Below are 27,621 nucleotides of genomic sequence, written 5' to 3' on the forward strand. Positions count from 1 at the left end.
CTATATGAATGAAGGTTTATGTCCATGTTCTGTGTTGTTTCATTTAGATATGGGACACAGCAGGTCAAGAGCGGTTCCAGTCTCTGGGTGTGGCTTTCTACCGCGGTGCTGACTGCTGTGTGCTGGTGTTCGACGTCACTGCCCCAAACACCTTCAAGACACTGGACAGCTGGAGGGACGAGTTTCTGATTCAAGCCAGCCCACGCGACCCAGAAAACTTTCCCTTCGTGGTGCTGGGCAACAAAATCGATCTGGAAAATAGGCAGGTGGGTGCAGTCATTCCTGTTATGAGGGTCTCCAAAGGTTCTTTATTCCTTTATTTTAACATGTTGGACACACCATATGACTTAGGTTATTATTATAACAAGCTAGTTAAGGCTTTCTTTTAATAAGGCTTTAAATTAAAGGGACATCAGATGCCTATTTTCCACAAGTTGGTATAATGCCTTAGAGCAGGGTTTCTCAATGGGTGGGCGTCTGAACTTATCACGACAGAATCATTCAAATATCACAGTCATTCAAAAGCAAGAAGTGCATTGTACTCGCAACGAAATGGACAATTTTATAATCTAATTCATAAATAAACCTTTTAACATTATTAAAACTACATAGCTACCGAATGACTACCTTTTTTTGTCATGGAAAACACTCGTTGGTTCGCAGTATAACACAATATGATATTCAAACTCACATTCCACCGTTTTAACAATGAATAAAGCATGTTATCATTACCTCAGAATATCACTGTCATAGTTTGGATGTTGTTCCAGCCGTGACGTCGCACAAAATAGAAGCCATTTCGAAAATAGAGTCCCTTTCACTTGTCACTAGGTTAGGACAAAAGCTACATTGAAACGATGCCTTTTATCGCGTCACGTCTTGGGACACAGGGATACAGTTTATTCCCCCCAAAAATCTAAGTATAAAATTATTAATGCTGACAGATCTAATAACTGAAATTTGCAATTAGGGAAAGTGGAGGGAACAGACCCAGTCTGGGCAGGAACAGTTGACTTGCATGGCAGATTTTTTGTTTGTTTGTTCATTTGTTTTTAACATTCAACAGGCAAAGTTCTTTAGTTTTCTGTCTCTGAATACAAAAATGTTCATAACTGTTTGTATAAAACAGACTACTGCAGTAAAAAAAAAATCTGAATGTTTATCTTGTGACAACAATAAAAAACAAAGACGGCGGCACCAATAATAACAACAACAATAATAATAATAAGAGCAAACATTTTGGTCATAACATGGTTGGTGGCCCTTGGTTTGGTATTGTTGGCAGAATTTGGCCTTCGGTGAAAACTAATTGGGGAACCCTGCTTTACGTGAAATGTCATGAAATGTCTGCAACATACTTTGGTTATGGGTTTGTTTACACTTGTAGTTTGGTTAGTTTGGTTCATTTGGTTCGGACCAAAAAAGGAAAATGATACATTTGGTCCTGGTCCGCTTAGTGTTCACACTGGCACTTTTGACAGCGAACCCAAAGATAACAAACTTAAAGCATAATGATATGTTCATGATTGGTCGGGTTGAATGACGTGTATTTCATGACAGAACTCACCAAACACTCCAAACAAAAGGAAAATGTGTGTTTGACTTATGGTACGTTCACACCAGACGCGAATGACGCGTTAAGCGCGATTGATTTACGTGTTAAATCAATGCAAAGACGCGATAGACCTCCCTGCACCGTAATTCACGCAAATGAGGCTGCGCAAATTGAGCGTTTCGGCCGTTTGACGCGCGTAACGTGTGATTCGCGCAAGTTGAAAAATCAGAACTTTGGCGAAAATTTGCGCCGCGTTAACCAATCAGGAGCTTGCTCTAGTAGTGACGGAGGCAGAAATCAGAAACAACAATGAGGACAAACTCATCGTTGCTGTATGTGGATATTTGGAGATGTACGATACATCTTCGTACTTTTATAGAAACAGGAATAAAAAGGATCTTGCTTGGAAGAAAGTGAGTGAGGAGGTCAGACAATCTGGTAAATTGTAAAAAATGCTCTTTACTCAATTTGAGCTATGTATATATACATATTGAGACTACAAGCTAGTTAAAGCCAGCAAATTGAGCTTATTTGCCATATTTAAAGGTTGTATCAGCGATTTCAAGCCTGAAACATAAAGTGTCAAATTCAGCTGACCTTTCTTCACGATCCGCTCGCTGCCTGCCCCATAAATCGACTGTAAAAAAAAAAAAAAACGCGTCTCTCTGGTCAGCCTAGGGTCCGAGATATGCCAAAAAAACAATCGGTGCTATCAACTATTCCACAGAAAAACAACCAATCAGCGTCAGGGGTTTGGTGTTGTGGACTTTCGCTCCGCCTCCCTCACATCCCTGCACCAGTAGGAAAGTCCACAACACCAACCCCCTGACGGTGATTGGATGGAACACTGTTTGTTTTTCTGTGGAAAGGTTGGTAGCACCGATTGTTTTTTTTGGCATATCTCGGACCCTAGGCTGACCAGAGAGACGCGTTTTTTTTACAGTCGATTTATGGGGCAGGCAGCGAGCGGATCGTGAAGAAAGGTAAGCTGAATTTGACACTTTATGTTTCAGGCTTGAAATCGCTGATACAACCTTTAATAACTACTTTCCCGCCGAGTGGCAGATGCGAATTCGTGTCTGTTGTGAAGTGAATTTCAAGCGTGAATGTAGCGAGTAAACTCAAAATGTTCAAGTGTCCAAGTCGAGTCTGGTGTGAACGCACCATTACATCAAAGTACCCGTTCATTAATCAGTCTGCTGATTGCCACTTTAAGTCGAATATACGCAATGCCGTCTGCTGGACTAAGCACGCTCATTGTATCATGCATATGATTATATTTTCACCACCTGTGAACTCTCAAAGAGCTCATAAAAAGGCATTTTACCTCCTAGTTGCTCCACGTTTGTTTTGGATACCCTGCTTGTTCCTTTTGTGAAATCATGTCGCATAGCATCGCATCTTGTCATTACTTTCTGTTTTTGGTTCGTTTAGAAGTATTTGGTCCATGTTGCGTACATTTCATTAGTTAGTTTGGAAGTTTGGTGCACACCAGCGTACGGATTTAATGGTTTTAATGGTTTTTAATCAAACCAAACATGACAAGTGTGAACACACTCTAAAATTCCTCAATGATCGTGTAAAACAACACCCTTTTTACCTTATCAGAAACGGCTCTTTTCACAGGGACCCGTTCCGGTGCATGTCTCTTTAAATAATAATGAGCTCTGCTCACCCGCCTCTCGCTTCTTTTTCGTGTATTTGGTGGTGCATTGCTATCAAAAACAAAACGAATCCACTGCGTCCTTAGTGGTTCTGATATCAGGAGAAGATGAAGACTCTTCTACTTTCACATCCAACTACAAAACACCTGCATTGCTACAGCTGCTAGAGTGCAGAGAAAATAGTGGGCAGTGTACAACTGGCTAAGGGTTGGAAATATGCTAATACAGGACAGTCCGTCAACGGTTGTGGGCAGGGCCTGAGCAATGTGATGTCATACTGCTCAGAAAATCAAAACGGCTTGATAATTGAGACTGTTTAGGTTTTGTGAAGATTAAAAAAGTACTGAATGGATTTTTATCTTTGTAGGGTGGTTGTGTCCACACACTAAGACACGTTTATATGCAAACACCATGTAAAAGTGAATTTTGCATCTGATGTCCTCTTTAAAACAGACTCATCATAAAAGAGGTGTGTTTAAGTCATTGCGAGTGTGAATTGCATTTTAGAATAACTTAATGTATCTTTACAAAAAAAAATATCATGTCATTGACCCATGTACATATAGAAGTGTATACGGAATATATTTAAAGATCATGTCGCATTCTAAGAGGCCAAGAGAAACAAAACAAACGCGTGCAGCCATCATTGCGTTGCATAAAAATGGCTTCACAGACAAGGATATTGTGGCTACTTAGATTGCACCTAAATCAACAATTTATAGGATCATCAAGAACTTCAAGGAAAGAGGTTCAATTCTTGTTAAGAAGGCTTCAGGGTGTCCAAGAAAGTCCAGCCAGCGCCAGGATCGTCTCCTAAAGAGGATTCAGCTGCGGGATCGGAGTGCCACCAGTGCAGAGCTTGCTCCGGAATGGCAGCAGGCAGGTGTGAGCGCATCTGCACGCACAGTGAGGCCAAGACTTTTGGAAGATGGTCTGGTGTCAAGAAGGGCAGCAAAGAAGCCACTTTTCTCCAAAAAAAACATCAGGGACAGATTGATCTTCTGCAAAAAGTATGGCGAATGGACTGCTGAGGACTGGGGCAAAGTCATATTTTCCGATGAAGCCTCTTTCCGATTGTTTGGGGCATCTGGAAAAAGGCTTGTCCGGAGAAGAAAAGGTGAGCGCTACCATCAGTCCTGTGTCATGCCAACAGTAAAGCATCCTGAGACCATTCATGTGTGGGCTTGCTTCTCATCCAAGGGAGTGGGCTCACTCACAATTTTGCCCAAAATCACAGCCATGAATAAAGAATGGTACCAAAACACCCTCCAACAGCAACTTCTTCCAACAATCCAACAACAGTTTGGTGAAGAACAATGCATTTTCCAGCACGATGGAGCACCGTGCCGTAAGGCAAAAGTGATAACTAAGTGGCTCGGGGACCAAAACGTTGACATTTTGGGTCCATGGTCTGGAATCCCATTGAGAACTTTGTGGTCAATCCTCAAGAGGCGGGTGGACAAACAAAACCCCACTAATTCTGACAAACTCCAAGAAGTGATTATGAAAGAATGGGTTGCTATCAGTCAGGATTTGGCCCAGAAGTTGATTGAGAGCATGCCCAGTCGAATTGCAGAGGTCCTGAAAAAGAAGGGCCAACACTGCAAATACTGACTCTTTGCATAAATGTCATGTAATTGTCGATAAAAGCCTTTGAAACGTATGAAGTGCTTGTAATTATATTTCAGTACATCACAGAAACAACTGAAACAAAGATCCAAAAGCAGTTTAGCAGCAAACTTTGTGAAAACTAATATTTGTCATTCTCAAAACTTTTGGCCACGACTGTAGATTGAAGGGCCTAGTAGTCATATCGCCTAGTATCATGGTGGAGACTTCGGCATGGGCAAACACCACTTTTTCTCATTTTGAAAGTAATCATGTACCTATGACCTTATTTCACAGTCTCTGTGGATTTCACATTTTGCTTCTTTCATATGTTTTCACCCTCAGGTAACAACCAAGCGGGCACAGGCTTGGTGTCAGAGTAAGAACAACATCCCGTATTTTGAGACCAGTGCAAAGGAGGCCATCAATGTAGAGCAGGCTTTCCAGACCATCGCGCGCAATGCACTCAAACAGGTATGTTCGCTGAAATACGTGTGTTGTGTTAGGTGTGGAAACAAAGTGATCAAGCCCAAAATATACTTAGGATTTTACACATAAACTTGCATATGTGAAGAATACACTTGATGCAAGTTTCATCATTTGCATGGTACGCGCAGACAAGATTCTGTTTTTTCCTTGTTTTTTGTTTTTTTATCTAATAGTTTATCTGATAATTGGAAGAATTCAGAGTTCAAATCTCGTAATTCTGCTTTTTTACTTTTTTTTTATCTCATTTTTTGGTAGTTGTTTTTTTCTGCGTTGGAATAAAAAAAGAATAGATAAATTCATTTGATCTCAGTTTATCATCTCTTTTTTTATCCATTGAATTCTGAGTTTACATCTTGCAATTCTGACTTTTTTCCTCAGAATTTTAAGTTTACATCTCATAATTTTTTTTAATGTCATTGTTTTTTGTCCTGCCATGAAAAAATAGAAAAGGTAAATAAATTATCTCATAGTTCTCAAAATCGCAAAGAATCTGCTCATTTTTTGTTCCTCATAATTCTGAGTTTACATATCGTAATTCTGTTTTTCTTTTTATCTTATAATTCAGTTTTTTATTAAATTCATAATTCATTTTTTTTTCTGCCATGAAATAAAAAATAGAAAAGGTAAAATAATTTTACAGTTTTGAGTTTACGTCTCGTATTTTTGACATTTTTCCGCAGAATTCTGAGTTTACATATCTTAAATCTGTTTTGTTTTTTCCCCCATTTACCACATCATTCAGTTTTTTAATTCTGTTTTTTTTCTGCCATGGAATACAAAATAGAAAAGTTAAATTTAATTTTAAATTTATTTTCAAATTGTAATTCTGTTTTTTTTTTATTTTATTATTATTATTATTATTTCATAATTCTCATTTCTTTTTTTCTTTTTTTTTTTCTGCCATGAAATAAAAAATGTAAAAAGGACGATTTCTTTTTATCCCAGTTTTTCTCATAATCACGTGAATTCAAAGTTACATCTTGTAATTCTATTTTTTTTTTTCTGGAAGAAAAGGTCAATTAATTTTTATCTCATAGTTTTTCTCATAATTGTGAGAATTCTGTGTTCATATCTTGCAATTCTGATAATTGCGAGTATTCAGAGTTTATATCTCGGAATTCAGAATTGTTTTTCCTCAGTTTACATCTTGTAATTGTTTTATTTTTTTATTTTTATTTTAATTTTATTTTTTCAGATTTTGTTTGTCTGTTTCTGCCATAGAATACAAAAAAACGAATTAATTTTGATTTATGTTTTTCTCATAATTGTGAGAATTCAGAGTTTATGTCTCGTAATTCTGACATTTTTTCCTCAGAATTCTGAGTTTACGTCATGTAATTGTTTTTTTTTAATCTCAGAATTCAGATTTTATTTAGTTTGTTTGTTTATGCCATAAAATACAAAATAAAGTCAATTAATTTAACAAATAGTTTTTCTAATAATTCAGTATCAATTCATTTAAATCTAAATTCAGATTTCGATTATTTTTTCTTATCTCATAATTGTTTTTGTTTTGTTTGTTTCTGCCATAGAATAAAAAAACAAGAGGTCAATTCATTTTCATCTCTTAGTTTTTCTCATAATTGCAAATTGTGTTTAAGTCTCTCAATTCTGACATCTCGTAATTCAGTTTTTCTTATCTCATAATTGTTTATTTTTTTGTTTTGTTTGTTTCTGCCATCGAATAAAAAATGTCAATTAATTTTCATCTCATAGTTGTGAAAATTCAGTTTATATCTCATAGTTTTTTTTTATCTCATAATTGTGAGTTTGTAACTTGCATTGGTAAATTTAGAAACATTCAGAGACAAAGATGAAACTTTCTAGTTCACGCATTGAGTGCCTGTGTTTGTGCACAATATCAAATAGAGTACTTTGAAAGGCTGTGTATTTGGCAGTACATGCACACGTCAAAACCGAAGAAAACTTTTTCACTTAACTATGCCTCTTTTTTTATTTCGTAGGAAACCGAAGTGGAGTTATACAACGAGTTCCCCGAGCCAATTAAACTAGACCGGAACGATAGAGCCAAGCCATCAGCAGAGACCTGTAGCTGCTGAGGACCTCCAGGGGGCGCAGCGTTTCACCCTCAGCCTCTCTGGCCTTGTCTCTGCCTCACTCCCTCTCTCTCTCTCTTGCGTTCTTTCTTTCACCCCCGTTCTTCTTTATCTCCTTTCCTCCCCTTTACTCAATATAATCACTGGCCTTTGTAGACGAGCAGACTTCCTCTCATTCAGTGTCCTACACAGTTAGCATTCACAGCCTTAGACACAACACCCACACCCACATATGCTCAAGAGGCTCAATCTGACACCCGTTTTCGTACACGAATCCAGACACCTCGCACCGGTTCTGCAGAATCGTCGCCTCGCCCACGTAAAAAGTCCTACTGAATCTCTTCACCAACACTTGAACGGCTCTTGAGACTTTTTATATGATCCAGTCCGCAGCGTAATTGGAAAACGAGTGACGTGAACGATGAAAGCCCCGGGGGGGGTATCAGAGCCGTACGTCGGTACCAGTCGACTGCTTCATCATTGTGCTTGACATAAAATGGCGGCTTGGCGTAAAGCATGCTGCATTTGCATCTTAAAGTCGTGAACCCCAAAACGAAGCACTGGAGGTCTAACACTGCCCCCGCTGTTACATCTGAGAACTGCAGTCAGTTAATCCAGTGTACGCCCAATCGCTGTCCTATTTATGCTGAAAACATAAATAGCAAACCATGCGATGGAAAATTTAGATATTACATCTAAGCTATCTACAATTCAAACCACTATGACAATTAGTTTTTCTTTTTTGTTTTTTTTTTTATCGTCAATCCTCATGTCAGCATGACCGAATCACCGCGAGTTTGCCATGAACAACATCTCTTGTCGTTTTTTTCTTCTTTTATTTCATATCTTGCCCGGACTCTACCAGTAGCTCAGGATGGTAGAGAATTTAAGTGCTCTGTATCACATGGATCTTTTCCTGTCTGTTTGTTCATTATTATTGTAATTATTATTATCTGTGTTGCATTATATACAAATAAACTCAACTATAGACAACATTGGGGGGGGGGGGGAACTGAGTTGTTCATGACATTTAATGAAACAAAATGCACAGCATATACATTGTTCAAAATAAATGTATTTCAAAGTAATGGAAATAAAATTAAGTTGTTGAATAAAACTGCGGTACATTGTGTGTTTTCTGTAGATTTGTTATTGAGAAGTTGAGACTGGAAATACTTGAAATATGTCTACAGATCAACTATTATTACCTGTAACTGACTTTTCATGACTACTACACGCTGAATACTTAGCAAGTAAGTGCTTAACTGTCTTAAATTAGTAGTAATTCAATCAAAAAATGAACATTTGCTGAAAATGAACTCGCCCTCAGACCATCCGAAATGCACATGAGTTTGTTTTTCATTGAAAAAAACCTTGAAATTTAGCATTACGTCACTTGCTCACTAATGAATCCTCTGCAGTGAATGGGTGCCGTCAGAATGAGAGTCCAAACGGCTGATGAAAACATCACAGTAACATCTTCTGAAGTGAAAAGCTCCATCATTAGGATGTTTTTATCTTCAAACTGCTGCTGGATAAAAGTTTTCTATCAATACAATAATATCGCTCCCTCTGGTGAAAGTCATTTAGTCTGAATCAGGAGAGAAATATGCAATGATCAAGCACTGTTCACAAGTTAAAACAGTCTGAAACAGTTCTAAACAATGGGGGTTGGATTATGGTCTTGTATTTTGGCTGGAAGCGACAGTTTAAAGTTAATATGCCTTAAAGGAGTAGTTCACTTCTAGAACAGAATTTTATGGATAATGTACTCACCCTCTTGTCATCGATGATGTTGATGTCTTTCTTCAGTTGTTTTTTTTGAGGAAAACATTTCAAGAATGTTCTCGATATAGTGGACTTCTATGGTGCCTAAATGCAGTTTAAATGCAGATTCAAAGGGCTCTAAACGATCACAGCCGAGGAATAAGGGTCTTATCTAGCAATATGATGGGTCATTTTCTAAAAAAAAATAATAATAATAATTTTTATATACTTTTTAACCTCAAATGCTCATCTTGTATAGCTCTGCCAAGCGCATGCGTACTCTGTGTAATCCAGGTCTATACGGTTAGGGTATGTCGAAAAACTCCCATCTGATTTTCTCCTCAAACTTCAAAATTGTCTTACATCGCTGTTTTAGCTATTTTTGTAAAGGGCGTTTTGACCTTCTTTGTGCGCTCATTTTGTAAACCCTGGGTTGGTACTTCTGCAGCGGTGTAGGGCGATTTTGAAGTTGGAGGACAAAATGAGATGGGAGATTTTCGACATACCCTAACCTAACTTCATTGACCCGGATCACAAAGAGTACACATGCGCACAGCAGAACTAGACAAAACGAGCATTTGAGGTTAAAAAGTATATAAAGTTTTTAGAAAATGACCAATCGTTTCGCTAGATAAGACCCTTCATCCTTGGCTGGGATCGTTTAGACCCCTTTGAAGCAGCATTTAAACTTAATTTCGGAAGTTCAAACTCACGGGCACCAGAGAAGTCCACTATATGGAGATAATTCCTGAAATGTTTTTCTCAAAAAACAAATTCTTTCTGAAGAAAGAAAGACATGAACATCTTGGATGACAAGAGGGTGAGTACATTATCTGTAAATTTTTGTTCCCGGAAGTGAACTACACCTTTAATGAAGGATTTGTTTCACTTCAGAAGACATTAATTGATAGACAGGAGTCATGTGAATTACTTGATAATTGTGATGTTTTTATCAGCTGTTTGGACTCTCATTCTTATGGCATCCATTCACTCACATTGGTGAACAATTGGATTTTTCTAAATCTGTTAATAAAGAAACATCATTTGCACTTTGGATGGCCTGAGGTGAGTACATTTTCAGCTGTTTTCATTTTTTGGGTGAACTACTACTTCAACAAACATTTTTAGTCAAGTCAAGGTGCATTTGGAATCTTTAAACTAGTCAGTTTTGGTCACTCTGAATACTGTAATTCTGTGTTCATGTCCTTGGTTTCTTGCTCGAACTTGTTCCCAGCAGCCACTGCTGGAGAGGCCCACCCGGCTTGGTTTGCTTCTCTGCAGCAGGCTTTTCCTCAGGTGCTTTAGCTGAAGGATCTTCATCAGGATTCTTCCTCTTAATTGGCGAGGCAGTTTTCAGCCAGCTCATCATCATTTTACTACTGGCTGTAGGTTGAACGGCCTGGACAGGGTAGAAGATGAATGAATTGATAAGAACAACTATTAAAGGATTAGTTTACATCCATTTACTCAATCCCATGTCTTCCAAGATGTTCATGTCTTTTCTTTCTTCAGTCGAAAAGAAATTAAGGTTTCTGAGGAAAACATTCCAGGATTTTTCTCCATATAGTGGACTTTAATAGGGATCATTGGTCCAAATTGCAGTTTCAATGCAACTTCAAAAGGCTCTATGCAATCTATATTATATTTTCTTTGTAAATTACGAAACTTTATGTAAAAAAACAGTCATGACTGAAAAAATTGGTGAGGTTTCGGCAGTGAAATCTTTGTTTTTTTGTGTGTGTTATCCCAGAAATTTGTCACTACTGTAACAGTCATGACCCAAACATGTCATCACTGTTTCGGTAGTGACAAAAGCGAACACATAATCCTTTATTAAGGGGAAATAAACAAAATTTTAGTGCAATTATGCAAATATGTTGTATTTTAGTATGCTTTAGTAGTGTTCAAATTCTGTAATGTGATGTGATGTGGTCACTACCGAAACATGGGATGTTTTGTCAAAAATAAAGTATACTGAATTATCAACTAAGATGTTATAATAGTGTTTAGTTTATTGTATATTCAAACCAAAGAATCCTTAAGTGTGTATCAGTATTATCAACTTTTTGCCTTTTACTAAGAATGACTGCATTCCATATACAACAAATCTCATAAATCACACTTGAAATATTGTTAAAATTGAAATTGTTATTGATTCACCTCTGAAAAACAATAAAATAGAAATAAATATATTTACAAGGGAGATGTAAGCAAAATCTTAATAGGTCAACATAACCCTTCTAATTAAATTATTATTACTGTTTCGGCAGTGGCAAATCTGCGGAGAGGACAAATATTCCAAAACCTTCTGAAATATGAGAATTAATCACACAATTACTAATGTGTACCTTGGGTATTATACAATTTGCACAAATAATTCTGTAGAATGGCCTATATATATAACATAAAAAGTTTTAAGTGTGTTTCTTTTTTAAAGTTTTACCTTCTTAACTGTGGGGTCTACAGGCTGCAGACACTCTGGTGAGTTGTTGCGGGAATTGTTGACCAACGAAGAGACGGGGTGAAAGGTCAAGGAGGGCTTTGGCTGCAGTAATTTCATGGCTTCCAGTGATTTCACTTCTCCAAAGTCCAACCACCGTCTGACCTCATCTTCTCCGTCCAGCACAGCCGGCATCCTGTCACACAACATATTAACTCCAAGTTAATTTCAGACACTGTTTCGACACGAAACCTTTATGAATCATCATATTTATGCTCTCAACCTGTCATGGATGCTTTGAATATTTGGAGATGCGTCTACAGTGATAACTGTGTAAGTGTACAGCGTCTCTCCACCACCAGGAGGAGTCCAGGAGTCGAAGAGCCCTGCTATTGTCAGCAGACGCCACCCTGTCCAGTCACTGTCGTCCTGATCACTCTGTAGATGAGTGGAGGAATAAACAGATGAGTAAGGCTTACATAAGTTAACATATTTACTTCTTATGAGTGTTAGAATGGGTTACCTCTCCTTGGTCCAAATTTTGGTCGCTTTCTGTTTTCTGTGTATTTTGTTGGCATGGCACTTGATCTCCTTGGCTTTGAGGGAAGTAAATAAAGAAAGGCTGTTTCTCTTTCTCCATTCGCCTCCATTCATAAAAGCCGTCAGCTAGAATGACACAGCGCTGTCCTTTCAGAAAAGGATCCTATAAAAGAAGTTTCCAGCAACAAGTCATATGTCTGTCCACAAAATATTAGAAGATATTTGATTTTTGTTACATAATGGAGTGCCACATTGCCTGCCCACTTTTGTCAATTTATTCTCCCATAGGAATTTTTTAAAAGCCTTGTTTAAGTTATAATCCATGAACAAATATAACCAGTGACGAGGTGAATCATATTACATACTTTGATTTAAGGCAAAAAAGTATTTGAAAGTTAGAAGAGACAAAGGTACAAAACTGTGAACTAATGGATTTAATGGGGTAAAGAACTACAAACTATTGCAGAATTGTGACTTTATTTCTCAGAATTGTGTGTTTATTCCTCGGAATTGCCAAATTAATTTCTCGGAATTACGAGTTTATTCCTCGGAATTGCTAAATTAATTTATCAGAATTGCAAGTTTATTTCTCGGAATTTGCGAGTTTAGTTTATTTCTCGGAATTGCACGTTTATTTCTCGGAATTGCACGTTTTTTCTCAGAATTGCAAGTTTATTTCTCTGAGTTGAAAGTTTATTTGTCGGAATTGCAAGTTTATTCCTTAGAATTGCAAGTTTATTCCTCGGAATTGCAAAATTAATTTCTCGGAATTGCACGTTTATTTCTCGGAATTGCGAGTTTATTTCTCTGAATTTGCGAGTTTAGTTTATTTCTCTGGATTGCACGTTTATTTCTTGGAATTGCACGTTTTTTTCTTGGAATTGCAAGTTTATTTCTCGGAATTGCGAGTTTATTTCTCTGAATTGCGAGTTTATTTCTCTGAATTTGCGAGTTTAGTTTATTTCTCGGAATTGCACGTTTATTTCTCGGAATTGTGAGTTTATCAAAATTGCGAGTTTATTCCGTGGAAATGCAAGTTTATTTCTCAGAATTGCAAGTTTATTTCTCGAAATTGCGAGTTTATTGCAAGTTTTTTCTCGGAATTGCAAGTTTATTTCTCTGAGTTGAAAGTTTATTTGTCGGAAATTCCAAGTTTATTCCTTAGAATTGCGAGTTTATTCCTTGGAATTGCAAGTTTATTTCTCGGAATTGCAAGTTTATATCTCAGAATTGCAAGTTTATTTCTCAGAATTGCAAGTTTATTTCTCAGAATTGTGAGTTTATATCTTCTGACTTTTATAAGTTTATAACATAAGTTTATATGATGCATAACTGACTCTATGTTATCCACAGTGCTTTACAGGAGTGAGTGTTTTTTTTTTTTTTGATGCAATATGCTTGTCACAATTCTCTGGCTAGTGGAAATTAGCTTTGCTTTGAACGTGTCAGTTGCATTTTCATCTATGCAGGGACAGAAAGCTCTCGAGTTTAATCAAAAATATCTTAATTTGTGTCCCAAGGATGAACAAAGGTCTAACAGGTTTGGAACGACATGAGACTGAGTAATTAATGACAAAATTTTTGGTTGAACTATCCCTTTAAAAACCAAATCCCCTATGGAAGAAAAAAAAATGAGAATTTAACTACCCTTTGCACTCTAAGTTAAAATTTGAAACAATGAGATTTCGCTGCTCATGTAGAATGAATGAGGCTGTCTTGTGTACCTTGTAGGACTTCTTTTGTAGCAGGCTCTCACTGCGACAGTTAGAGGTGCTGTACTGCATCTTACTGGGGTCATTCTCTCTGAACCACGCTGGGACGAGACCCCAGCGCATCGCTGCCAACACGCACTCATCCACAGGGGCATCCTATGAAAAGTGTTTTATTAAACAGCTGTTTTTCAGGAACAAATGTTGTGTTTGTATATTTTGACCTACCTTGTTGAAATGTCTGTTGGAGAGCAGTATAGGGCTGAAGGACTGAGGGCTCTTGTTGTATGAGGGCCGGTATTTGTCAGTGTCTCCATCCTTCCATCGGGGCCGGTGTCGTTGTCCCGTCCGATCTTGATAGCGAGCCGCACGACTGAGCTCATTCGGTGCAAGAGTGCAAGCCGTTCTCCCACACATTCTGGCACATGCCAAACCTATGTGACATCACCAGAAATTAGACAATGCTTTAAATGCTTTAAACCTATTATCTTGCTGTGATTTTGCATTTTTCACAAAAAAAAAAAAAAAAAAACATACAAACACTGGAAGGTTTTTCTATAATCATTATGGTATAATATACATTTACTTATATTTACTAAATTCTTTATCCACAAATGTAAATAGGCATCACAAAAAACATTCTTCTACTCATTTTAAAATAGAAATAGGTCACCTTTGTAATTTAAAATTAACCAGAAGTAACCAAAATAAGCAAAATTACTGTACATTACAGAAAACCCTTATCTTTTGTTTGGATGATTCACAATAAACAACATTTATGTCATTTGCTGATCAGCATGCAGATATATTTGTATACGCTACCAGTCAAAAGTTTTTGAACAGTAAGATTTTTAATGTTTTTTTAAAGAAGTCTCTTTTGCTCACCAAGCCTGCATTTATTTGATCCAAAGTAGAGCAAAAACAGTACAATTTTCAAATGTTTTTACTAATTAAAATAACTGTTTTCTATGGAAGCTTGTTTCCGCCACTGAATAAAAAAATAAAAAAGGTAATTGTGACTTTTTATTTTACAATTCTGACTTTTTCTCAGAACTGTGAGATAATTTCACAATTGCGAGTTATAAAGTCAGAATTGCTAGATATAAAGTCAGAATTGCAGGACATAAACTCACAATTGCGAGAAATAAAGTCAGAATTTACTTTTTTATTTTTTATATACATATATATATATATTTTATATACAATTCTGTATATCGCAATTCTGACTTTTTTTCTCAGAATTGTGAGATAAATTCACAATTGCGAGTTATAAAGTCCACTTTTTAAGAAGAAAAAAAGACTAATATGTTCACAGAATTGCGATATCTCACAATTCTGAAAAAAAAACCTTCAGAATTGTGAGATAAGTCACAATAACCTTTTTTTAATTCAGTGAAAACGGCTAACATAGTTTTTTCTATGAATATATTTTAAAATGTAATTTATTTCTGTGATTTCAACAGGAATTATTACTGCAGTCACATGATCCTTCAGAAATCATTCTAATATTCAGATTTGCTTCTCAAAAAACATTTATTATTATTATGTTGAAAACAGCTGATTAGAATTTTTTCAGGTTTTTTTGATGAATAGAAACTTCAGAAGAACAGCATTTAATCAAAATAGAAATGTTTTGTAACATTATAAATGTCTTTATCATCACTTTTGACCAATTTAAAGGATCCTTGTATTAAATATTAATTTCTATAATTTCTTTCCCCAAACAATAAATAAATAAAATTATACTGACTCCAAGCTTTTGAATGGTATAGTGTATAATGTTACAAAAGCTTTTTATTTCAGATAAATGCTGATCTTTGAATCGTTCTATTCATCAAGCAATCCTGAAAAAAAAATACTCAACTGTTTTGAATATGATGATGATAATCTTAAATGATAATAATAATAATAATAATAATAATAATAATAATAATAATAATAATAATAATAAATGTTTCTTGAACAGCAAATAAACATATTAGAATGTATTCTGAAGGATCATCTGACACTGAAGGCTGGAGTAATGATGCTGAAAATTCAGCTTTAAAATCACAGGAATAAATTACATTTTAAAATATTTTAAAATAGAAAACAGTTATTTTAAATAGTAATAATATTTCACAATTTGACTGTTTTGCTGTCCTTTGAATCAAATAAATGCAGGCTTGGTGAGCAGAGTAACGTTAGACGTTTTAAAAACATTAAAGATCTTTTGACTTATTTGACTTTTTTATCGCAAAATGACTTAAGTCAACAAAACACTTTCTGAACGTACTGGTACTTTCTCCCAATCGGTTCCTTCAAACGGTTCAAAAAAGCGATTCAGTGATTCTTTTGCGTCATTACGTAAAACGTCATTGCGCGGTTTCTGACGTTCCAGGAAATCGTCTCTTGTCTCGACTACGAGAATTTATATTTCATTTCTTCTAATTTTCGTTTACGATTAGATCACCAAACGGCTCTCTACTTCTTAAAAACGGGTTGCAAAACAGTTCTCTCTTGAATAATCAAATGATTTGTTGACTCGTGAATCGGTTCTACCATTTCATTAAAAAGATTCGACTCACATGAATGATTCTTTCGCAAAGTAGTAACGATAGCTGTCACGTAGTTAAAACATTAGCAAACTAATTTCCCTCAGTTTCAATGCTTTAACTTCTTAGGAGGCTGCACGCCGTTTAATTTTACCTCAAACTTCCCCTCAAATTACATAAGTTACATTTAACACACAAGTTGCATGCAACGGTTTCTGCACAACCAGTTTGTCTCTTCATAAACTGCCCAATACAATACAGATGCACTGACAGATAATACATACATAAAGTTGTAAAATAAAGTACATTCTCACCAGTGAAGAACAAGTCTTTACTCTGAGGTAAAAAATGTAACGTTATGAGCAGCAGAGAGTGCAACGATGGTAGTGGTGTTCACCGAACAAGTACGTAAACACAAAATGGCGCCCTCTGGCAGAAAAACCTGTCATAAAACTTAAAATCAAAGCTTTGCATATAGAAACAAACACTAGTCATATTTAAAATTTCGTTTTTATTTTCAAACACACATACATGCAACCGCAACGTGATATTTTAGAAGTTGTTTACAAAATGTCAGATACATAAAACTAAATTCAACATGGACTGAAATAAACGACAACATGAATTTACAAACTATATTTTCGTGTACAATACCTTTACAAAAGCTTTATTTTCTTTCAATCATATAAAAACTCAAAATACCATGTTCTTGCTCTCCATGTAGTAACAAATACTATCAACACTATGATAATAGCTTTAAAGAAATAGTTCATTATGTTCATCAGCTGCATATGGGAACCGTACAGAAAGGCAAACAAAAAATTCTGGCATCAACAATGTCAAGTCAGTGGCAATTGAAACCCATAGTCAAACACCTTTATTTATATCACAAATAGTCACGTCAAGTCTTTGGAGAGTAACCAAAACATATGAACATTATATTAAATGTTAGTTTACACGTTGCTCAAGTTGTCTGAATGTTGAATTCGCTTTTATGAAGTGTCCATAGCCAACAAACATATGAAAGGAAACACCACATTATAGCTGCCAGTCATATTTATCCGTCTAAGAGTTTGAGAATACTTTCTCTCTCTTTCAAAGCTTTCCAAGCCTGATCTTTTTCTTTTTTCGTTGGAGTGCGTTTCTTTTGCCTGGCTGCCATGATGCGACGGAAGGCCTCCATAACCTCATTATCAGCAACTCGAACCCGCTGCCGAAGCTCCTGCTTTCGCATTTCTTCCCGCGCCAGCCTGGATGAACAGGGTAAAAAAAAAAAAGGTGACTTTCTGAAACTGTTTTTTCACAAAGCATAGGAAAAAATTCTATTTCTACATGAAATGACATACTGCTTCAATACAGTTCTCCAAGATGTCATCTAACTAAAATTATAGAAAAGAAAATCATAACACTGGACTGCCCCCTTTAACTTTTTGAAACATTACAGGGTTATTTTCCTGAGCTAAACTTCATCTTCTGCTGACGGCAGTTTTGATCTAGATCTGAGGCTATTTCGGTAAGACTCACTTGAGCAGCTCCTGCTTGCGTGAACGGTTGTGGGCGGTCAGTGCCTTGAGTTCAGCTTGTCTTTTCTGCAGCTCAGCCAGCACCTCGTCTTCAGACTCTCCTCCAACCCCTTGCCTTTCATCAGAGTCCAGCAGCCCTTGAGACACCAGCTCCTCTCTTATACGAGCCTCCAGAGAGCGTGTGTGAGGCACACTGGGAGCAACAGAACAAGAGATGTTTTTTAACATTCATAACAATACGAAATGTTTCTTGACAATATAAAACATGGACAAAACATTTACCTGAAGGCTTTACCCTGGCTACGAGGTGATGTACCAGCCCCATCATCCTTGCCTGGAATATCTGGAATGGGGGAATCCTCCATAGGGGATATGATGTTTTCCTACATGGATGAAAAGGATATGATTAAAACATAAGCTGGGCTGACTACATGTTGCACAATACAAGTACTTATTTTAGCAAATGATGAGTTATTGACCTCAACAAGTGCTTGTAGAAGCCGCTGAGTAAGAGGTCCAAAAGGACAGCCGTCCTCCGGAGGTTCATGCTGAGACTCAGATTTCTTCAGTAGGGCGTCAACATCTACACACACCAGAAAAGTAGAGGATAAAAGAAACAGATTTAAGGTTAGAGACAATAAAAATGACAACGTTGCAGCTGGAATGAAGATATTGTTGATATAATACATACACCTTGCAAAATCTGCAAAATGTTAATTGTTTTACCAAAATAGGAGGGGGTCATTCAAAACGCATGGTATTTTTTTATTTATTCCCACAAATGTTTTGTTTTTTTTCAGCATTTTTGTGTATTTGAACCCTTGACTCATATGCAACTATTACAGAAGGTTCAAACGCTCACTGATGCTCCAGAAGGAAACACAATGCATTAAAGGTGCCATAGAATGCATTGAGAGAATATTTTTAAATTGTTCTCTGATATCTACATAGAAGGTATATGGCATAGGAAAGGGCAAAAAAATCTCCAGAAATGGTTTTACAGGTCCATTTACAACCCTAGGATTTGCCCCTAGAATAAAAGGCTCTGTTTTTGCCTTATTTGGAAGCTTCATGAATATTAATGAGCTCTGCTCCGATTGGCTGTTTCACAGAGCTTCTCATCTCAATAGCTCGCACATAGATAAAAATATATATTTAATTAGGAGCTCTAGCCACTTTTAATATGTGGTTTGTTGAATCTGCCATTTTGAATCGCGGACATTTAAGTCGGATTACTGTGACAGCTCTGTGTAACGTTATAATGCAGAGGGAGTGCTTCTTACTTGAGGCTGACATTTTTTCGGGAATCCTGCGGGTCACGGGATTCCCGTGGGATTCCTGCAGGATGGGAGTCATCTTTGCTATTAATCACGGGATTGGGACGGTACAGGATAAAATATTAACGGGAGCAGACGGGAGCGGGAATCAACCAATAGGAAAGACGACAAAAAAAGAAAAAAGGAAATGTAGCAGAATAGTAGGCAGATTTTGGAACATACTACTTCGTCTTTAATGGACGTTCAGTTGCTTAGTTACCTGAATCCTGTCACTGTTTAAACTTTAAACTGCCCTGTTAGTTAACATCATCTACATTTTGTTAAATTTGATTTCCTACCATATTAGAGAGAAATGAAGAGGCACTTTCTTTCGGGAGTCTTTCATGCCGAGAACTCTGCTCGTGTTTGCATAATGATGCATTTAAAAAGGTAATGACCAAACCTATCACTATAAAATTTCATAATGTTGCTGCACATGAAATATAACACGGATAACATTAAATAAATATTTTTTATCAGGTTACACATTGATTATTTATCACTTAAACCCCTTTCTCTACCTGTCCGTTGGTCGCGCATATCCGCCATGTTTGTAGTTTAACACTTTTTATTCGTGTTTGTAGTTCTAATCAAATTCTCGTTCACCTCGCAATGCGTTGTGGGCAATATTAGCCATTAGAGCATTGATCTGCACTTCAAATTCTGAAGTTAAGTAGTATAGACCATCTGGGAAACTTTGGAATACTTTTTTAAAACATAATACGATTTGGGACATACTAATTCTATTTTCGAATACTATTTAGGATGGATAGTATGCGAATTGGGACGCAGCATATAAATGTTTATAAATGTAAACTATAAATGTATTGTTTACTCAACAATAAATGAGTAAAATGCAGCTTTATATGTTGTTTGGGTTTATTAAACTATTGTAGACATGGTGTGAACTACTGTTTTTCTCCAGAAAATCTAGAAACAGGGGCTCAGCAGCTGGTCAAAAACAGGATGGGAAGCAGATAAAATCATATGTATTACCTAAAAAAAAATATATGGGAGCGGGAGTCATTTTAAACGGGAGCGGGATGGGAGTGGGAGTCATTTTACCAGGAATGGGATGGGACGGGATTATTTTTTAAACTTTGGTCTGGGAGTGGGACGGGACAAGATTTCTTTCTATGGGAGTGGGACGGGACAGGAGTGAAAATCCACTCCCGTGTCATCCTCTACTTCTTACCACACAAGTTGAGCTGCTCGTCAGTGATTCTCAAGATCTGTAAATCATTCGCCATCATCATGCAGTTATTTCTCCATCATTCACCATCATCAGTGCAGTCATCTCTCTGTTTATGTGGTAAGTGAAATCCTATGTATTGCAATGTAACAGGCTAGCGCTAGCATTAAGCTAACCGTGTCCCTTCAATGGATTGCCTTGTTTTACTGATGTGCTGACCTTACCGATGATTGGGCGATGCAAATGTTGGAGGCGTAACTATTAACGATCTCGGGGATGTTGCGTAACAGTCTGTTATGTTGGAATTTACCTATTTTTCGGTGCTCTTTTGCAAATACTAGATTTATATAAGAAGGAGGAAACGATGGTGTTTGAGACTCATGGTATATCATGTCCATGTACTGAACTGTTATTAGTTAACTATGTCAAGGTAAATTCAGTTTTCCATTCTATGGCACCTTTAAGAGCCGGGGGTGAAAACTTTTGAACAGAATGAAGATGGGTAGGCCTACATTTTTCTTACTTTGCCTAAATATCATATTTTTTCCATTTAGTACTGCCCTTCAGAAGCAACAGAAGATACTTACATGTTTCCCAGAAGACAAAATAAGTTACATTTACCCTCATCTTCAAATTTCAAAAGTTTTCACCCTCTGGCTCTTAATGCATTGTGTTTTCTTCTAAAGCAGGGGTCCCCAAACTAAGGCCCGGGGGCCGGATGCGGCCCGCCCCCACATTTGGACTGGCCCTCTGAACAATGCCAGAGACATATTTTGAAAATGTAATTTTAAATATGTTTTACTTTACTTTACTATCATGTCGGTATTTGATAATAAAGGTTGGCTTTCAAGCTAAAATTTCCCTTAGTTATTAACATAGCCTAATTATTTGTTAAATTCACCAACAGAATGGTACATTCAACGTAATGTGTCATCGCAATCGAAGAGGTGATGCAAGAGGCAGCTAGAAAATACAGAGTGATGACAAAATGACTCAATAGCATTTGAGGAAACGTTTTTGATTTCCAAATAAAATACAAAACTTGCTTTCATCTGAAAAGAGGACTTTGGACCACTGGGCAACAGTCCATTTATTATTTTCCTTAGCCCAGATAAGACGCCTCTGATGTTGTCTGTGGTTCAGGAGTGGCTTAACAAGAGGAATACGACAACTGTAGCCAAATTCCTTGATACGTCTGTGTGTGGGGGCTCTTGATGCCTTGACCCCAGCCTCAGTCCATTCCTTGTGAAGTTCACCCGAATTCTTGAATTGATTTTGCTTGACAAGCCTCTCAAGGCTGCGGTTCTCTCGGTTGGTGTTTTTCTTCTACACTTCCTTCCACTCAACTTTCTGTTAACATGCTTGGATACAGCACTCTGTGAACAGCCAGCTTCTTTGGCAATGAATGTTTGTGGCTTACCCTCCTTGTGAAGGGTGTCAATAATTGTCTTCTGGACCACTGTCAGATCAGCAGTCTTCCCCATGATTGTGTAGCCTAGTAAATCAAACTGAGAAACCATTTTGACAGCTTGACGGAAACCTTTGCAGGTGTTTTGAGTTGACTAGCTGATTGGAATGTCACCATTTTCTAATTTGTTGAGATAGCGAATTGGTGGGTTTTTGTTAAATGTGAGCCAAATCATCAAAATTAAAAGAACCAAAGACTTAAACTACTTCAGTCTGTGTGCATAAAATGTGTTTAATACACAGGTTTTACAGTTTGAGTTGAATTACTGAAATAAATGAACTTTTCCATGACATTCTACTTTGAGATGCACCTGTATATCTTTTGAAAAAAAAAAAAATCATATATGTCTGTGTGGTGCATAACAAAATAATAAACTACTCTAGCATTAAAAGGTATAAAAAATACAGGTAAAATCATAATAAAATAATAATAATAATAGTAGTCAGTCCGGCCCATGGAATTTTCTTTTATAAACCGACCCGGCCCCCCATTAAAGAAATGAAAATTATGTGGCCCTCTCAGAAAAAAAGTTTGGGGACCTCTGTTCTAGAGGATCAGTGAGCGTTTGAACCTTCTGTAATAGTCGCATATGAGTGCCTCAGTTATCCTCAGTGTCAAAAGACGGATCTCAAATACACAAAAATGGTGAAAAACCAAAGAATCTGTGGAACTTGAAGGATTTTTCTGAAAAAAGCAGGCACTTTAAACGTTCATGACAAACAAAGGGAATCATGAACTATCACTAAACAAAAAACACAGGTGTGGATCATTCAGGTAACAACACAGTATTAGAAATCAAGTGTATGTAAACTTTTGAATGTGATCATTTTTATAAATTCAACTATTATTTTCTCTTAAGATCATCTTATGTATGATCCCTCCTATTTTGGTAAAACAATTAAAATTTTGCAGATTCTGCAGGGTGTATGAAAATGTTTGACCTCAACTGTACATTTTAAATGACACTGTTACCTTTAGCATCCAGTTCAGAAAGAGGACCCATCATGCTTTTTTTCTTGTCGTTGGCTCTAGCCCCTTCTCTTTGCTCCTCTAACAGGTCCTCCTGAGCCCAGCGTTGAGAATAGTGCTTTCCGAGAGCTGGGGTCTGCCAAGAAAAGCAAGAGTGAATGCTTAGAACTAAACAACCTACACAAAAGGCATTTATCATGCATTTCTCTGAATACAGAATCAGTTGAAGAAAAGGAAAGAGAAAGCTGTGGTAATGAACTGGTTTCTAAAAGATCTTCACCTTGTAGTATTCAGCTTCATCTTCAGGGGGTTTGAGCAGCTCTTCTAGAACTCTGATCTCTTCATTTGTGATGTCTGCACAGTAAGGCTCCACCGAGGCCCAGAATCTGTTGTATATAGATATATAGCCACAAAAACACACTATCATTCAAATGTTTGGGGTTGGTATTTATTTATTTTTTTAAATGTTTTTAAAAGAAGTCTCTTATGCTTAACAAAATTGCATTTAGGTAGGATCAGTAAGATTTTTAATGTTTGTTAAAGAAGTATTTTCTGCTCATAAAGGCTGTGTTTATTTGATTAAATACAGAAAAAACTGTAATATTATGAAATATTATTGCAATTTAAAAGTTTTTTTTTTATTTTAATATACTTAAAAATAGAATTTAAAGTCTTGAGTGTCACGTGATCCTTCAGAAATCATTCTAATATGCTGATTTATTATCAATGTTGGAAACAGTTGTGCTGCTTAATATTTTTTGGAACCTGTGATACTTTTTTAGGACACTTCGATAAATTAAATGTTAAAAAGAAAAGCATTTATTTAAAATAGAACTGTTTTGTAACAATATACGCTACTGTAGTTTGGCATCAGTACATTTTTTCTTTCTTTCATTGAAAGAAATTAATAGTTTTATTCAGCAAGGATGTGTTAAATTGATAAAAAAAAAAGTGATAGTAAAAAGAAAAGATTTATATTTTGAATAAATGCATTTTTTTTCTACTTTTTATTCATCAAAGATTCCTAAAAAAAAAAAAAAGTATCACAGGTTCCAAAAAATATTAAGCAGCAACTGTTTCTAACACTGATAATTGATTTCTGAAGAATCGTGTGACACTGAAGACTGGAGTAATGGCTAATAAAAAATTCACCATTGCTTCACAGAAATAAATTATATTTATATTACAATAAAAAAAAACTCTTATTTTAAATTGCAATAATATTTCAAATTCATAACATTACTTTCTTTCTGTATTTTATTGAGCATAAGAATAAGATTAAAATCTTTTTAAAATTATTATATTAGAAATGACTTCACTGTCAATTTGTAACAATTTAGTGCATTTAACTGCTGAATAAAAATTTCAGACTTGGATCTCTGTTTTAATATTATAAAAAAATATATAACTTATATACATCTGATAACTTAATACATCTCCTCTGGAATCAAATGAAAAAGTATTGATATTTAATTTAAACAATTTGATTTAATATCCATTATTTCTGTAGTGGAAATGTAGTATGAAATGTGGAGAATGCATTTTGATTAGGGCTGGGCGATAAAACGATAACGATATATATCGCGATAGACAAGAGATCGATATCAATAAAAAATGTGTTCGATAAAACGTTCGATATTTTGTATTCTTCGTCGGCCCGCCCAGCCCCCCTTTAATGTTCAGTTCATAGCGCCAGATCACAATAGAAGTTAAGGTCATCTTTCCTACAGAACGGGTCCATGTTGTTGTATTAAACAAACTAAATAGCCAGCCTTATGTTATTTATCTTATTTACACGACGGCATGTGATTTCTGTCTCTACATGATCGCGTGTTTACAATGTCTCCTCACAGACGGGATCGCGGACTCCATTCATAAAAACGGACTTTACTATAGGGCGGAATGCCGCGGAATTCGTCGATTTTTGGACCAATAAATCAAAAGTTGGTCTGTTAATTAATTCAGATCGCGATATGGACTAGTGTCTGTGAAAACTGAAATGCAAAAGACCGTTTCAATAAGAATCCTGCATGTTCCGTTTGCCTCTATATGTATGTATGGAGGAGACGCGTTTTATTTTCACTACACGCATACTGAAGCACACGTGACGCTCCCGCTAATATTTGGCCTTTGCATCTCACATGAACAGACAAACTCCAATAAATACATCTCCAAAGTTGCTGTGAGTGTCACTTTTTGTCAATTTTACCGTTTCATTAGTGAAACTAGCATCATTCATACTGTATTACACACTGAAACTTCACGGCAACCTGTCAAAATAAAAGTACGGTTTAACATGTAACAGAACAATATTAGTCTTGTATTACTTTATACAGTATAATGTAGCTGTTTATATGTTCACATTTAAATAATTTACATAAAACAATATATATGACAAAAAATAAAATAAAGAGTCACCACTTGATTGTTGAAAAAATACTATTATTATTAAACCTTTTTTTAACTGAATATAATTTTTCTTCTATGTATTAATTTTAACAGTAAAGCTCCGTTTATTTTTATTTTTAAAAATAAATCAGTGATTTTGCTTTCATTTGATTATCAGAAAAATTAAAACAAGAATTTCTGGAAAAAAAAAAAAGATTGTAAGGCCCTATTGTTCAAAATGTTGAAAGTTTTGGACTTATTTTTTCACTTAAATAAATATTTTTCTTATTACACAAAGTATAGGCTAAAGTACCGGGAAAGAAGTAATGTTGGCTACTGGCAACCAGCAGAAATAAATATTGTCAGCCAAGTACTTTGCAACAACCTCTGACCTGTGGTCAAGCCGTACTTCTGGGTCATACATTAGCTTGACCATTCACTTCATCGACAATGAATGGGGTTTGAATTGAGGATTAAGAGATAATTAAGTGTATATTGTGACTTTAGACTTATGTTTACATTTTAATTATTTGAGTTTTCCATGGTTGTTGACATTTCTGTCTTAATAACTGAGGGGATTATGATCAGAGGCAGGTTAAGTTTAAAATAAAAATGCTTGAGTGTAATATATTTTTCTCCTGGTCCTTATTTTAAATGGGTCATAAAAATATCAATAATTATCGATATCGACCGATATGAAACACTGATATCGTGATATAGTTTTCAGCCATATCGCCCAGCCCTAATTTTGATCCATATGATCCCTTTTATTTTGGTCAAATAAATAACATTCTGCAAATAAATCAAAGTGCATGTACAATTTTGACCACAACTGTACAATTATTCATTCAGAAAAAAACATTTAGTTTCAACAAACCTGTTGGGAGCATCATTTTTAGGGTTGCGGGGTATATCCTGTGGGTCCACTTCAAATTCAAAGTCCTGTACTTTGGTCTGTATGTTCTTAGACTTCGGTCTACCCGGGCCAGGTCCAGGACCATGACTTCCTTTTCCATCAAGCTTCTGTTTTTTAGGCTTGGAATGGCGAGAAGAGGCTGCAAGATCGGGATCCTTCCCTAATTTCAAAAACCTTTTGTCCCCTTTTTTGTCCTGCCAGTCTGTAAGGATCTATTTCAGACAATACATAATCAAAAATCACTCCAGACATGGTCAGTAAGTGTAAGAAATGCAATGAAAAAACACTGCTCACCTGTCTCTGTTCTTCCAGTGCTCTGAGACGTCGACTCGCAGAAGAGAGAAGCGTTTCCAGCTCTAGCTGAAGCGTGTCGAGCTCTTCGATGCCAATGCCATCGTCTTCTGAACGGCTGAGCACTGCGGTGTAGCGCGGGCACACTTTCACATGGTCCACAGGTTTGAAGTCATAGTACTTCAGAGGAGGACAGTCCTTTAGTTCACTCATCTTCGCATTAACAGGAACTTATATCTGAAAAGAACGTAAGTCAGGGATGAAATCTTTACTATAAATGAGTAACACAGACTGTAAATGATTTTGGTCAAATGGTAAAATCATAAAACAGTTAAACAGAGAGATAATGCAAGAAAACCCAGATTAGATGGACTGATGTGGATGTGATTCATAAGGTTTATACTGTATGTGACCCTGGACCACAAAACCAGTCTTAAGTAGCACAGGTGTGTTTGGAGCAACAGCCAACAATACACTGTATGGGTCAAAATGAAAATCAATAGGATATTAAGTAAAAATCATGTTCCATGAAGACATTTAGTAAAATTTCCACCGTAAATGTGAAAATGTAAATGTTTTATGCATTGCATTGCATCCCTGTAATTTCTTTCACTCACTCTCTTATGTAATACTTACCTCTATATATGATATACCAGTGTGAGATAATGAGCAGCCACTGTAAGCTAACGGCTACATGCTAATTCAGCTGCATGCTGTTCAAACCACAGGGAAGCGGTTGTAACACTTTATTAATAAATATATATACTACTTGCAACGAAAAGACGTACGTCGAGAATTAACTAACATGTTAAAATACCAAAACAGAACGATTAAAATAATTCACACAAGGCATTTATTTATAAAATATCATTGTTTACCTCCGATGAAGGAAGGGGCATCCATTACCGACTAAACCATTATCTCAGCACGGGGGGATCTGCTGGCCGATTAAGTTTTAATAACATAAATGTGTATCGCAAAGAATTTAGTATGGGCAGCGTATGTTTTATTAAGATATCTCAACCGATATTAATGTACTATCCGCAAACTTGTTTTTCAATATCAGATAAATCCCGCCACTTGTCAGTTAACATCCATAGCATAACACCGTAGTGCATAGAATGGTACATTCCTGTCTGAAGCGCGTCCTAACAGTATGCTAGTATAATAAAAGATTTCTTTTTATTCGCTGTTT

At 36.2% G+C, this 27,621-nt stretch overlaps 3 protein-coding genes across 4 annotated transcripts in view; 1 reads left to right on the plus strand and 2 right to left on the minus strand.

Annotated features, from left to right (window-relative positions):
• The window catches only part of rab7a (RAB7a, member RAS oncogene family), a 10,261-nt gene extending 1,903 nt beyond the window's left edge, over positions 1-8,358 (plus strand). The window contains exons 2-4 of the mRNA XM_073825514.1: positions 48-266; positions 5,173-5,301; positions 7,281-8,358. Coding sequence (XP_073681615.1) covers positions 48-266; positions 5,173-5,301; positions 7,281-7,376 — 444 coding nt within the window. The 3' untranslated portion in view covers positions 7,377-8,358. The remainder of the gene's footprint in view (positions 1-47; positions 267-5,172; positions 5,302-7,280) is intronic.
• Positions 8,359-8,386: 28 nt separating this feature from the next.
• hmces (5-hydroxymethylcytosine binding, ES cell specific) lies at positions 8,387-16,753 on the minus strand. Its single transcript, XM_073825581.1, has 7 exons — positions 16,678-16,753; positions 14,058-14,263; positions 13,845-13,988; positions 12,104-12,283; positions 11,864-12,018; positions 11,584-11,776; positions 8,387-10,539 (listed from the first exon to the last, which is right to left on the minus strand). Exons 2-7 carry the CDS (start codon positions 14,244-14,246, stop codon positions 10,339-10,341), a joined length of 1,062 nt encoding a protein of 353 aa, XP_073681682.1. The 5' UTR covers positions 14,247-14,263; positions 16,678-16,753; the 3' UTR covers positions 8,387-10,338.
• A 101-nt stretch (positions 16,754-16,854) lies between these two features.
• Positions 16,855-27,544, minus strand: tada3l (transcriptional adaptor 3 (NGG1 homolog, yeast)-like). 2 transcript variants are annotated; one of them, XM_073826116.1, is made up of 9 exons: positions 27,305-27,544; positions 26,430-26,663; positions 26,097-26,347; positions 23,112-23,217; positions 22,835-22,967; positions 18,366-18,469; positions 18,169-18,269; positions 17,888-18,079; positions 16,855-17,613 (listed from the first exon to the last, which is right to left on the minus strand). In XM_073826116.1, exons 2-9 carry the CDS (start codon positions 26,637-26,639, stop codon positions 17,421-17,423), a joined length of 1,290 nt encoding a protein of 429 aa, XP_073682217.1. In that variant the 5' UTR covers positions 26,640-26,663; positions 27,305-27,544; the 3' UTR covers positions 16,855-17,420. The 2 variants fall into 2 exon arrangements, with proteins under 2 accessions (XP_073682217.1, XP_073682218.1); XM_073826117.1 differs by lacking the exon at positions 27,305-27,544 and adding an exon at positions 27,063-27,214.
• Between the last annotated feature and the right edge of the window lie 77 nt (positions 27,545-27,621).

This window comes from Garra rufa, chromosome 20, assembly GCF_049309525.1.
Source record: "Garra rufa chromosome 20, GarRuf1.0, whole genome shotgun sequence".
Lineage (NCBI taxonomy): Eukaryota > Metazoa > Chordata > Actinopteri > Cypriniformes > Cyprinidae > Garra > Garra rufa.

Coding starts and splice junctions, on each gene's coding strand:
- tada3l (XM_073826116.1), bottom strand. CDS start 26,639: ATGAGTGAACTAAAGGACTGTCCTCCTCTGAAGTACTATGACTTCAAA. Junction 26,348..26,429: donor CACTGGAAGAACAGAGACAG/GTGAGCAGTGTT, acceptor TGTCTGAAATAG/ATCCTTACAGACTGGCAGGA. Junction 17,614..17,887: donor CGCAAGCAGGAGCTGCTCAA/GTGAGTCTTACC, acceptor CTGTTCATCCAG/GCTGGCGCGGGAAGAAATGC.
- hmces (XM_073825581.1), bottom strand. CDS start 14,246: ATGTGTGGGAGAACGGCTTGCACTCTTGCACCGAATGAGCTCAGTCGT. Junction 12,284..13,844: donor TACAAAAGAAGTCCTACAAG/GTACACAAGACA, acceptor CTTCTTTTATAG/GATCCTTTTCTGAAAGGACA. Junction 11,777..11,863: donor ATTCAAAGCATCCATGACAG/GTTGAGAGCATA, acceptor GTTGTGTGACAG/GATGCCGGCTGTGCTGGACG.